Below are 14,860 nucleotides of genomic sequence, written 5' to 3'. Positions count from 1 at the left end.
GGGTAATTAAAACCCAATTTTTACAATAAAAACAGAATGCATTAACTACAAGGTCTAATTATATGTAGTTAAACATTTGCTGTACATATTTAACTCATTCTTGGATTTTTTTTTTTTGGAAATTGTTTTAAAAGAATTATTAGAATAATTATATACATATATAAAACTTCACTTAAATCTTGTTACAACATTAATTACAACATACAGGATCTTTAAATACGCTATTCAAAAAATATAAAACACACACAGTTGAAGGTCCACTATTGCTTTTTAATACCAATCTATTTATAAACGTTATTTTAGAAATACCTGCATCAATAATGAAATAACTTTTCTGTTAAAAAAGAAAGCCAGTCAGTCTGCACATCAATACAGTTTAATCAGACTCTGTGTTAACAGCTTCTGTCTTTAAGTATTTGTATATGTACCCAAAAAATTAAAGTGACATTATAACATCTAAAAGTATATGTTGTAGTGAGTGAACAGGTGAAAGTCAAAATAATTTTATGTTTTGTTATCATTCCTTTCAATTTCATAACTGACTTTGCACAAATGATAAATAACTCACATGGCTCTAGGAAATTTGTAAATTTACCTGAAATGTTCGTTTTTTTAAGAGTGCTGTTGTCTTTTCATATTTTAGGCAGATTTATATTTTTATCCCAAACATTTTCCAATGACAACTTTTGGCCTTGTCACCATTATAATAGTCAATCTTTTGCAATTTATAGCCAATCAATCTCAACATGACTATGAAAATATGAGCATAATGTCACTTTAAGGGGCTGCTTTTAATTCACACCTGTTCATGTACATTTAACAAATTCAATAAAAAAAATCAACATCTTAATTTCTATCAATTCAGAATAAAACAAATTTAAACATTTTTTAACATTTGAAATGAGATTACTACAATGTGATACTGTTCCTATATCTCCATGCTTTGTAAAAACTTGGCTTTGTATTTAAGAGAATTACACAATAAACCAATGTAACATTGTACTTGTTTTGACAGAATGAAATTGAATGCGAGATTGCAATTTTTCTAGCTATGCTAGTATATTGTTTTAAAAAAACATGTTTGAGTTTATTTTATCCGATAGTAGATTGTAATACAAGTCACATTTACACATTAAGGTAGACCATGGGTAATGCATTACCTCTACTTTGAAGAGTATTCCAATAGGCTAGAATCGCTTGTAAACTACATTGAAATTGAAGGGCCTGGGTTCAAACCCCAGACAGGCCAACTTTTTTTCTTTCTTTTTTTCTTTTTAACATTATTTATGTATCTCTCTGATCCCTTATGGAAGAAAAAGAGTTTGATTTAAATTATATAATTATTGTAGGTATTTTTTTGGCTAAATAATGCCAAAATTTATAGCAAATATGATACCAGATATTTTCAAAGTTGGATAAAATAAAAACTACACGGTAAAAGTATTTTATATTTCGCATGATTAACTAAAATACCTTTGAGAAAATTTAGGCAAACTTTGAAAACAGACCCTCATTTCGATAAATTTTAGGGATATTTTGAATAAGGCATTTTAGATAGGGAAATGGTAAAATTAGTGTTAAAAGTGGGTGGGGTAGGGTAACATTTTTATACATATTAAGAACATTTTTTTTAGAAACAAACATTTTGCTTGTGTAATGTGTTACCTGAATGTTATTATTTGTTTCTTAACAATGAGCAATAGAAAAACATTTTTTATAATGATGATATTACAGATTATTTACAGTTACCTCATTTCTGAAAATAAGCCCTTCTAATGGCAAGTCTTAGTTCAGAAATATAACCATAACTCATAAACCACTTGGTAAATTTTATTTAAATTTTGCATACAGGTGACCTTGAAGACATATAACTGTCCTATGTTGTCAATTTTACAGTTCCTTATGGTGCCCATTACCTATGGTCTACCTTAAAGCAAGATAAAATATGACAAATTACATCTGAATTACGAATCACTGTCAAACAATATACATGCACAACACTCCAATCTAAAAACATTAATAAACAAACGATAATGAAAATAAAAGCACTAAATCCTGAAGTAAACTTTTAAAATTTTATACTTTTTTTCTTTACTAAAGTCTACTCATTATCTTTTCAGTACATGTACTTTGTTATAGCAGTTTTAGAAGACACATGTATCAAAAATCTGAGAAAAAAAAACCTGAAACAAAACAAAATCTTTGACTTTTCAATTGCCTTGAAAAAATCCAACTTGACTAGAACCAACAGGAAAATTTTCATTATAACATGTGAAATTAATCTCAGCTTCAATAACGTATTATCAGTAAAACAATTTAAAGTACATTAACTAACAATGAAAAATAATAATAATAATAATAATCAAGAAAGTTAAAGTTATATTTATAATGAAACAAATTGTGATACATCCACAAATTAGAATTCATTTAACATTCTAAAATAGTACTGTTTTGCTATTTGATATAAATTCACAACTTTGAGAGCATAAAAAATACAATATATGCACAGTGCTCAGAATTAAAAATTGATACATTGTTTGACATCAAAAATGACCCCCTTACTCAAGTCAAATTGTGTCAAACAGGTTAATTTCACTGGTAAAATCCAACAATTTTCAACAATGAGGAAACAAATTATTGCACTGTTTTATCATTCCTGAAAATGCTTTTCAATCTAATAACTCTTGACATAATGATCTTAATAGTATGCATCTTAACTGAACCATGTAAAATGATAATAATTTCAGAAAATTCAATTCCAATTCTTAATTGTTGTGCTGAGAAAAGAAAATGGTCAATGTATACAACACCATTTATGATGCCAATACCAATGATTTCTGTAAATTATATAATAAATTATTTAAATGCTGACCATTATTCTGAATATCTGTTAAATTCAACATATTTTCTGATATTCTCTTTTATTGTGACCTTCATGATTATAAAACTGTCTATATAAATAATAGAACCTTGCAACACTTTATGGTTAAACATTCAAAACTTATTATCTTTTTTAAAGCAAAACATAATTAGTTTGAATAGTCTTAACAATTTCAACTAATTAATATAATCTATCCAATCAAAATCAAGAATAAAACTGGAATCATAATGCTCGGAAAAGTAAACATTAGATAATACTTAACATGTTGGTGGAAACTTCTCATACCTATTGCACACACATCAAAACATTCGGAAATTAAAAAAAATATGTAATAATAAAAAAGTGAGGCAAAATGACAACACAATCACTATACATTACAAATTAATATCTAACAAAATAATGTAATAATATAAAAAGCTTCAGGATATATGTCTAGCCCCATTTTACCTTTAATATACTGCAGCTTTAGGAATATGGAAATCGCCTCATTTTCTTACATGTATTTACATTTACAATGGTTTTCAATGGAAACATAAATACTGTCTATGTTGCTCATTTTCTGTTACTATGGTAATATAAATATTGACTAAGTTGTTATTTTACATTGTTAAAGATATACTATGCTCAAATTTGATATTAGAAAATATTGATAATTGCTACATTGATATTAGAAAATATTGATAATTGCTACAAAGTTTTTTTGTTAATATGAAATAAAAATGTTTTGACGTCACACAAAGAAAATAATTTATGTTATGTGTAAATTCTACACACTATAGGTGGTCACAATATGAATAGAATAGAGTAAATAATGCTGTTTTAAAATGTTATATTACATTTTTCTTTACTATGTCAACTTATAAGGTTGCAGATGCCAATGTTGTTATTTTATGCTGTTGTTGTTGTTGTTATAGCAACAGACTGAACCACAGCTGTTTACCACCACAGAACTGGTCCCATGACTAGGGGAGAGTAGTACCCTCTCCTGTAGTAGTATGGTTCCCGTACACAAACCACCTGTCCTCCTGGCTGGTTCCCCATCACAATAGGACCTCCCCCTGAAGCATTGCTCACAACTAAAACAAATAACAATACAGGTAAATAAACACTCACTTCCAAAATCTCTTTTATTTCTAGACTCATACCACACACTACTTGATAATTATGAAAAAATGATTTTGAGTTTTATAATAAGAGTGAAATGGAAATCTCATCATTGCTATAAAAGTTAAAGTCTATATAATCTAAGTGACCCATAGGGCAGGTTGCTATAAACCAAGTTTGATTACAATATCTCATTCATAACTCTAGTTATCATCTTGAAACCATGATGTGGACCAAACAATGGACAGACGACTGACAGACTGACCTACAGCTGACAGACAGACCGACAGCTGACTTCTTTCACCCCCTTAACTGTGTTTGTGGGTGTGTAATAAATAAGAAGTACAAATGTACCAATATTTTTTAGAGCATAAAGGGAAAATGCAGCTTTGTCAGAAGATTGCTATCAACCTTAAAGCAGCTTGCTACCAGAGGATTTATAAATTTTCAAACCTTACTAAAACATATTTGGTGATGGTGGTGTTTGAAGTTTATCCTACAGATTACAGCATTACACAATAATCTTACAATAGCACAGTCCAGCCAAAATATTTAACAGCTTGAAGACATTTATTAATATTTACAATCTGAAGGACTCCTTGCATATAATAAGCAAAATGTGATATGAATTACTTTTTCATGAAATCAACATGAATCTGGGAGTATGTTGCTTTAACTTATTTATATGGCCGGGGGCGTCCGTGGCCGATTGGTTAAGGTCCTTGACTTCAAACCACTTGCCCCTCACTGCTGTTGGTTAGTATCCCGACATGGACTTTGAATTCTTTCATGTGATGAAGCTATCCAGCTAGCTTACGGAACGTCGGTGGTTCTACTCAGGTGCCCGTTCGTGCCTGAAAAAATGGACAGAGGGGTACCTGAGGTCTTCCTACACCAGTAAAGCTGGAATGTCGCCAAATGACCTATACTGTGTTGGTGTGACGTAAAACCCAAATCAAAGAAGAGGGCCATGATGGCCCTGAGGTCGCTCACCTGTATATAGCCCCCCCCCCGGCCAATTTTTACCCAAGGGCTTTTATTTGTTTATTCGAACAGACTTGGTAGACACCCATAAGAAGATGTTTCATGCTAAACATCTAAGTTCTAGCTCATTGGGTTTTTTAAAAGAACATTTTTTAAGTTTTTACTATACACATATAGTTAAAAACAATGACATCCCTTGGGCAGGGCCAGTTTTGACCCCCAGGCTTTTATTTGAACAAACGTTGTAGATATTTACTAAAAGATGTTTCATGCTTAATATCTAAACTCTAGCTATTTGGGTTTTTTCAAAGTTAATTTTTGCTATACACAAAAAAGGAAAATCAATGACCCCCGGGGCAGGGCCAATTTTGACCCCGGGGCTTTTATTTGAACAAACTTTGTAGACACTGATTAAAAGATGTTTCATGCTTAATATCTAAACTCTAGCTATATGGGTTTTTTCAAAGAAGATTTTTAAGTTTTTGCCATACACATATAAGGAAAATCAATGACCCCCAGGGGTGGGGCCAATTTTGACCCCAGGGCTTTTATTTGAACAAATTTGGTAAACATCCATAAGAACATGTTTCATGCTAAATATCTAAGCTCTAGCTTTTTGGGTTCTTTAAAAGAAGATTTTTTAAGTTTTTACTATATGCATATAGGGAAAATCAATGACCCCCTGGGGCGGGGCCAATTTTTACCCCAGGGCTTTTATTTGAACAAACTTGGTAGACACTCACTAGAAGATGTTTCATGCCAAATATCTTAGCTCTAGCTCTTTGGGTTCTTTAAAAAAAGATTTTTTAAGTTTTTACTATATGCATATAGGGAAAATCTATGACCCCCTGGGGCGGGGCCAATTTAGTCCCCAGGGATTTTATTTGAACAAACTTGGTAGACACTCACTAGAAGATGTTTCATGCCAGATATCTTAGCTCTAGCTCTTTGGGTTCTTTAAAAGAATTTTTTTAAAGTTTTTACTATATGCATATAGGGAAAATCAATGACCCCCTGGGGCGGGGCCAATTTTGACCCCAGGGCTTTTATTTGAACAACTTGGTAGACACTCACTAGAAGATGTTTCATGTCAAATATCTAAGCTCTAGCTCTTAGGGTTGTTTAAAAGATGATACAGTTGACTCTCAATAAGTCAAAATCGCTTTACTCAAAATTCCGCGTTAGTCGAAGAATTTCTAAAGTCTCGTCAAATTTCCTTCTTTATCTTTGTATTTTAACTCCGCTTAGGTCAAATTTTGACTTACCGAGACTCCTCTTTAGTCGAAAAGAAAATTTGGTCCCGTCAATTAAAGTACAACATATTTTCATCTCAATTAGTCGTAGTGTGAAAACAGCCGACTGATCAAAGGTCGACGACATCAAGGTGAGATGTTGACTCTTGTGATTCACACGTTCCATAGACATTTTAATTGCCGGTCATTACGTATTATTAACACGTCGCATAAGTGGCTTTAATCCATTTCAGCACTTAAAACAGTTAGATAACTAAATTAAAATTTAATTACATTTCTTTAAGAAAGATGACTCGTGCCAGTCTGACGGGTGTTAGTCAAATAACAACCTAGGTATTGATGTGTGTTATCAACGTAAATGACATTTGTATAATTAATGTTCCGTCATTTTGCATACATTAATTTGTACTTCCGGTTCACGATAGTTGCTACTTTCGTTTTCGTCAGATGATCAATCGAATCAAATATAATTGTGTGTTTATGTTTCACTATTAATATACATGTATTAAATTTTGAATGATATATTTTTGTTCATTTATAATTTGTAGTTGTAAGAGATTTACCGTCATTTCAACGGTTAAATATTGCAGCATTGCCGCTAACAACAATAACAAACCTACTTCTTTGCACATTTAATCAGGCACATGTATATACATGAACGAATGTCAACGTAATGGCGGCAGTTCCATGTTACTCGAATTCCGTTTCTCTCGAAGTAAAATGCCCAGTCCCTTGGATTTCGAGTTACCGAAAGTCAACTGTATTTAAAGATCTTTCTTTCAGGTGCCATGGCAACCAGAGTTCTGCATGGAATTAAATTCTTTGAACAATTTTTAAAGGTGACCACCAAAGGAACATTCCTGTGAAGTTTGGATGAAATTGGCTCAGTGGTTTATGAGGAGATGTCATTTAAAGCAAAAGTTTACAGACGGACAACGGACGGACGACAGACGAAAAGCGATCACAAAAGCTCACCCTGTCACTTTGTGACAGGTGAGCTAACAAACAAAAATTATATGGCTTACCATATTGTCCTGGTGCAGCAATAATCTGTCCTGGGTACCCACCACGGTAACCATGTGAGTATGTCTGCGGGTAAATAACCTGTGACCCTGGAGGTACAACCACCCCTGGGGGCGCTGCTCCGTCCCCAGTCCTGTTCATGGTCCGAGCTTCTTCAAGGGCTATATGCCATGCCCTGTAACATGTAAAGGAATCAGGTTTTCAAATATTCAATCTAGTTAATAACCTTTTGAAACACCTTTTGTAAAGCATGAACAATCTGACTTAAATTGACTTCAATCTGACTAAAATTAGTTAACAGACATGTGTTAACAGTATATTCAGTTAACCCTTTACCTCATAATATTTATATATGCGAAACAACGCACTTTCAATCCCCCCCCCCTTTAAGGCCTCAAATAGTGAAATAATGTCATGTTTGGAATGTTGTTAAAAAAAGTGACCATTTTTTCGGCGCGGCCCCCCAACCTTCTGGGGATTGCCAGAAGGGGGATGTTCCCCCTTCTGTTTGGGGGGTTTGAAGGGGGGGCAGTAGTCCCCTTTGTCGCCAGGCAAATTTTGGACTTGTGAGAGGCTAAAAATGACCTTAGATCGATCATAAGATAACGTGTAACCAACACTGAAAAGCATTTGACTCTATCTCAATCCATTGAGAAGTTGCAGCACTTGGAAATCAATTTTGATGGAATAAAATCAACACAAAATAGTGATTTTGGCAATTTTGAGATGTCCCCTCATTGCCATGGTAACAGGAAATTTATGCCTGAGCATGTTGTTACAAAGGCAATGGTCCAGTCAACATTTGTACCAAGTTTGATTAGTATTGAAGCAGTATTTATAGTTTTATAGCAATTTGAACTTCTAATGGGAGACTTTTCAATGACAACAGCCATTTTTCACAAAATGCTCATGAAGTAATGGGTTAACTGTCATCACTCATGATTCAATAGTATATTAATCTAACAAAACTCCTTACCTACTGAGTTGACATAGTAAATGATAAGGAACACTTTTAAACATTAATCTGCTGGAAAGTGATTAGCCTTTGCCATCAATATAGAGCCAAGCTAGTCTGCAGTCTTACCAAGCTCTATACTGTTGGTATCTCATTTTTTTTTGGTCTTTAAATTTTGAAATCCCTGAAAATTTAAAGGAACTTACCCCAATTCAAAGCTGGACAATTTCATTATATACAAATTCAGCCCCTTAAGGGTTAATATAACAAGTACTTTCTACACCTTACATTAAAAAGTATTACAAACAGCTGCCATACCTTACATAATGATTTTTCCCCCATCACATGTTATACTGTTATCATAAAATAAGACAAACAGCTACCATACTGTACATTATCAAACTTTACAAACATTTGCCATACCTCATATCATCTGGTGATTCAGCACATAGTTTCAGGTTATCTGCATTACGTAGTTGAAGAGAGAACAAACACTGTTTACTGCTTCCTTCTGGTGCACTAAAATCACACTGTAATATATACAAAAACCTGTACGTTAAAGCTACATGCCTCCAGATGAGTCAAAATATTTCAATAAAATCAAACTTGAGAACAATGTACTAAGATGTAAGGAAAAGTAAAAAGTTTCAAGATTCTAGTAATATTTTACATATTATGTCCGATTAATGACTGATTTTTCAGTATTTACAACCATATTTCTACTGCGTTACTAACACAGTAAAGGCTATTTATGCATACTTTGACCACTTTTTGCTAATTTGCAGGGTTTGTAAATGCCATTGATAATGTATAAATTGCTTGCTTTTGGTTACTTCACAATATACGAATTCAAATACATTTTCAAAATTTTCATGAAAATTAGCAAGAATCTGGAGCCGTGCTGCTTTAACACAGCGCAGTCAACTAATCTCTGTGCTTAAAAGCAAGAAAAGGGGAATAACTTTGTAAAAAGGTAACTCAGAGTTAAAGGGCCTGTGCCCATAATGTGAAATAATCACAGAAAACCACAGACTTAGTTTCAACCCTTTCCCTTCAGTAGTTCTTGAGAATCCTAAACTTGATTTGAAGGTACAAAGTTCATGAAGTTATCCAAAGTCTGTGCACAACACCCATGTAGACCTGTACATCAAATATATATTACTCTCCCTATTTTTCATATAGTCCAGCAAAAGAGACAGATTAAACAGGTTTAATATTACATTTAGATTAACAAGAGCAATCAGTAATCACATGTGTCGCCTCATGATGGCCAATTTCATGTTGGGACAAATTTTGTGACAGACGGACAGTGCACAACTAGACTTGGTACTGATCATTCCTGTAAAGTTTGGACAAAATTGCACCAGTAGTTTATGAGGAGTAGTCCGGACAAGCTCTTGCGTATCTGGCAACACACAGAAAAAAAAACCACCTTTTTATCAAAGGGCCATAACTCAGCCAAAAATCATTCAATTGGAAAACCCGTGCAATATGCGCAAGGACTTGAGCTACAGATCAATCCTGTAAAGTTTCATTGAAATTGCATTAGTGGTATAAGAGAAGTAGTCCGGACAAATTTTAAAAATTAAAATTATTAAAGGGCCATAACTCAAACAAAAATCATTGAACCGGAAAATGCTGACAATATGCACAACTACACTTGGTACTGATCATTCCTGTAAAGTTTGGATGAAATTATGCCTGTAGTTTATGAGGAGTAGTCAGAACAAGCTTTTGTGTATCTGGCAACACACAGAAAAAGAAACCTTTTTAACAAAGGGCCATAACTCGGCCAAAAATCATTCAACTGGAAAACCCTTGCAATATGCGCAAGGACTTGAGCTACAGATCAATCCTGTAAAGTTTCATTGAAATTGCATTAGTGGTATAAGAGAAGTAGTCCGGACAAACTTTAAAAATTAAAATTATTAAAGGGCCATAACTCAAACAAAAATCATTGAACCGGAAAATGCTGACAATATGCACAACTAGACTTGGTACTGATCATTCCTGTAAAGTTTGGATGAAATTGCTCCAGTAGTTTATGAGGAGTAGTCCGGACAAGCTTTTGCGTATCTGGCAACACACAGAAAAAAAAACACCTTTTTATCAAAGGGCCATAACTCAGCCAAAAATCATTTAACCGGAAAACCCGTGCAATATGCGCAAGGACTTGAGCTACAGATCAATCCTGTAAAGTTTCATTGAAATTGCATTAGTGGTATAAGAGAAGTAGTCCGGACAAACTTTAAAAATTAAAATTATTAAAGGGCCATAACTCAAACAAAAATTATTGTACCGGAAAATGCTGACAATATGCACAACTAAACTTGGTACTGATCATTCCTGTAAAGTTTGGATGAAATTGCACCAGTAGTTAATGAGGAGTAGTCCGGACAAGCTTTTGTGTATCTGGCAACACACAGAAAAAGAAACCTTTTTATCAAAGGGCCATAACTCGGCCAAAAATCATTCAACTGGGAAACCCTTGCAATATGCACAAGGACTTGAGCTACAGATCAATCCTGTAAAGTTTCATTGAAATTGCATTAGTGGTATAAGAGAAGTAGTCCGGACAAACTTTAAAAATAAAAATAATTAAAGGGCCATAACTCAAACAAAAATCATTGAACCGGAAAATGCTGAGAATATGCACATCTAGACTTGGTACTGATCATTCCTGTAAAGTTTGGATGAAATTGCACCAGTAGTTTATGAGGAGTAGTCCGGACAAGTTTTGTGACGGACGGACAGACAGACGGACAGACAGACAACGGAGAAGTGATCCCTATATGTCGCCACTACTCCGTAGAGGCGACACAACAATCATTACAGACAAAATTATCTACTGTTGTGTATTTCTAGTGGACACTTACATTGTACATAAAAATACAGAAGTTTCAAGAATTTGAATGTTTATTTTTCCCAACTGACTTATAGAGGATATTGAATGAGTGTAGGTTCAATACTGAATTTATTGAACAAGTTCAATAAAATTATATTAAGCAAGCTTCTGACGAGCAAAATATTATTTTATTCAACAAGTTCAATAAATTCAGTAATGAACCTACACGAACATAATACATGTATTCTATTTATCACATACATACCCAAAATAAAGACTGTTTAAAGTGCAAAAGAATATGTTTTTATTATTGCGCCTATAGTTTAATGGTAACATTTATTAAATGCGTCTTAACACTATACTATGATTGTATAACATAATTGATGTCACGCCAAAATATATGCACTCCCATGTAATACCATAATTACGGAGTCGCCAAATCGGCACAGGAATGTGAGAAAATCTATTTTCAATTTTTTAGACATGGTACTGGAACCTCAACCTTAATCAATATTGCTTATAGACAACTTACTTCGCCAGTGGTTTTGATGCCTAGACATACAGCGCAAACAATGAACCTTTCCTCTGCTTCATGTTTATCTTGAGACTCAAAGTACGCCAACTCTCCAGATCTGTACAATACAAACCAATTCTTCTTCCAGCGGTGTAACACAGTACCTGACATAAATCGGATAGAAAACAGAATCTGACACAAATCATTCTGAACATATTACCTTATAGAACACAGAATCTGACATAAATTATATATATAACAGCACCTGACATATTAAAATAAGATATAACACAGTACCTGACATAAATCATAAATAACACTGTACCTGACATAAATAAAAATTTTTTAAAAAAAATCCAATTATTTTTCACAAAAAAAAAAAAAACCGACAAAAAAATATAAAAACCCCTGTACCGACAAAAAACTAAATATAAATCAGCCCCAAAAACAAATCAAATAACCCTGTGCCTGATATAAACATGTATAACACAAGGTACCGGGAATATATATAATAATAAAAAGACCCCTGACAAAAATTTATGTAAAACAAACTGATAAAACTCTTTCATTTCTTTGATTTGAAATTTTTGTCTCAGTTTTGGTTTTAAAGAATTATTTTTTAAAGGGGGGGTTAAAAAACCTACAAAAGTACAAAAACAATTTCCAGTAGGGTCCTATAAAACAGCCTCAAGAGAAAGGCTATAATAAAAGGGACTGAAAAGTCCCCACTTTATTAAATAGCCCCGGGGTTTTTTTTACCTGCCCAGTGTATAGCACTGATACATGTGAGGATTGCCTGGCTTTCTTACCAGTATACCTCTATGTAGGTGGGAAACACTGAAAGTGCCTCTGAAAAATCCAAAGGGTGTTACCTAGGATTGAACCCAGACCCTCAGGAGTGATAGCCAGGGGTCTAACCAATTAAGCTATCATGCCACATTCATTCAGACTGACTTCAGATTTATGTCTTAGACTCTCTATAATGTCCAGTTCTGATCTATACAAATATTCAGTGATGAAAGTATGAATGAAACTTACTTCGTCTTTGAAGCCAACCTGCTTTCACTATCTGTATTTCCATTTCTCTATATCAACCTGTAAATGGACAGAATGGTGAACAAAAAAGAGTAAATTTGTTAAGTTAACCAACTTACTTACTAACTACAAAGCTCTGTAATGTCAAGTAACTACTAAAGTTCTGTAGTGTTTACTTACTTTACAGTGTCAACTAACTTGTAAGGTACAGTACTGTAATGCTATCTTACTATTTAAGCTTCATGCTGTAAATTTACAAGTTAAAGCTCTGTAATGTAAACATACTAAAAGGGCTCTGTTTAGTACTTGCAAAGTTCTGTAGCTTAAACCTACTAATAAAGTCTTATATTAAATTAATTAATACTATCAAAAAATTTCATATCACAAAACATGAATTAAACTAGCTGATGTTGTACGTCAGACCATTCTAAAGAAGTTACGCGAGAGCTCATATGACGTAATTCGAAGGAACCACTTAGAGTACTGGCATATATACTATATTTAGAACATCTTTTTTTTACATGACATGTTTTTTCAATACTCAAGTGAAGAATTCATTTTCATTTGCCTTTTTTAAAATATTTTACAGTACTTAAATAAGATAGTAGAATATAAATAAAGTTTAATTCAATGTATCAGACATTATGGGCTTGTCATAGTTTATGTTGGTCAAGCACTGTCCAGAAGCAAAAATATCTCAAAGCGACATCATATTTATAGGACTAAAATAAATGTAAGTCAGCATATCATCTTTTACAATTGTGGAAAAAAATATTTTGTAAAAAAAAATTAGAACTATACAAGCACATCACATATTTAAATAAACCCAAGGTTAATCTTGTACCCAAGTAAACAAACATTTGGCAAGATGAATATTTTCACCTATCGGAAATTATTTGGTAATTAATTTTCAAAATTTGTTTCTTTTTATCTGTCAATACTTGGTTTATTAAAAGATTATATATAGTTTTATCAGCATATTCACTTTACTCAATAGACTGCTTCATGAATAATTATGAACTGGTCAGATTCCTGGCACCATTATTGGTGGACTTTTACTACAGCGCTGTCTTCAGCGTAGACGTCCTGTCATAGTATAAAAACATGTACATGTACACTGAAGACTTTCAGCTTATTACAGCTAATTAAATTGCATAGATCTCACTTAATGTGAAATTCTGACACAAAACAAAATCCCTGGACTTGAAAATATCTTTATTAATTTTGACTACATAAACAGTTAAAAGCCCTACTTTAGAATCATATATCATGTGGAATGGGTACAGTAGTGATAGCCATATGTTTATGGGCAAAATAAATGATTCGATAGAACTGTGGTGCTCACGAACCTTGGTACGAGATACAGGTTGAGTACGTGAGTATATGTTTTATAACCTAAATTGGCTGTAACCCCTGACAGTAATAGGGCCCATTGGGATTCTGGGTGATTCCTCTAGAAGCAGCCATAATTTGGTGCTGCAGGCAACATTGACTAGGTGAAACTAATCCGTTCATTAGACTGGCAAATTGGTGCATCCAGACCTGGTACACAGACATATCTAGATAGGTAAGTCATCTACTTATAGCGAGCTCGACGAGCTGGCCCGAAGGGCCTGCTCGCAAAGCGAGCTTTACGGTAACGCGAGTACCTGCTAAGTGATGGTTTTGAAAACTTTCGTCCAAAGTACAGAATTGGACACATCGCAACCTTTCGAATTTAAAGATAACGATAAAAACTGAGGAATTCTGACTGAAAACGGATGTGTAGACTGGTCACCCGCGCACGTCTATGGGAACCATAATTGGGCAGGGAACCAGAATAACGGAAGCTGTGTATAAAAAATGAAAATCGAAGGCGCCATTTTGTTTGAAATCTGATAAATAAAAACAATTTTTTGTCGAATTTTGTTGTAAAAACTATCTAGAATGAAAGAAAATGGTCTAACTAAGAAAATGAATCCGAACACTAATATCTTTTATTCAGTCGTTAACGCTGTACAGACGTTTAAAGTATTGTTTATGTGACGTCACAATGTAGCGCCAAACAGCACGTGCAAAACAAACAAATCAAGTACGCTATTTTAATGTCGCAAACGTTTTAAGTTTTACATTTATTTCACTTTAAATAATCTTTATTTCGCTTGAAAAAATATAGAGTGAAATAAAATAAACAAAGTTTCATCAACGTTTTCAAAACTCGTTATTCATTTCACGACAGGGGCGGAGCCATATTTAACACACAGTACGTGTGACGTCACACGCAATC

At 33.5% G+C, this 14,860-nt stretch overlaps 1 protein-coding gene across 1 annotated transcript; it reads right to left on the bottom strand.

Annotated features, from left to right (window-relative positions):
• Window positions 1-3,601: 3,601 nt before the first annotated feature.
• LOC132749431 (pleckstrin homology domain-containing family B member 2-like) lies at window positions 3,602-12,739 on the bottom strand. The gene is made up of 5 exons (XM_060739159.1): window positions 12,598-12,739; window positions 11,578-11,723; window positions 8,624-8,730; window positions 7,248-7,420; window positions 3,602-3,957 (listed from the first exon to the last, which is right to left on the bottom strand). The coding sequence occupies exons 1-5, from the start codon at window positions 12,638-12,640 to the stop codon at window positions 3,818-3,820; spliced, it is 609 nt and encodes a 202-aa protein (XP_060595142.1). The 5' UTR covers window positions 12,641-12,739; the 3' UTR covers window positions 3,602-3,817.
• Between the last annotated feature and the right edge of the window lie 2,121 nt (window positions 12,740-14,860).

The sequence above is a fragment of the Ruditapes philippinarum genome, unplaced genomic scaffold (assembly GCF_026571515.1).
Source record: "Ruditapes philippinarum isolate M1 unplaced genomic scaffold, ASM2657151v2 ctg19021_1_1_1_1, whole genome shotgun sequence".
In the NCBI taxonomy this organism is placed as follows: Eukaryota; Metazoa; Mollusca; class Bivalvia; order Venerida; family Veneridae; genus Ruditapes; species Ruditapes philippinarum.
Note: the sequence above shows the minus strand (reverse complement) of the source record. Positions and strands in the feature narration are given on the sequence as shown.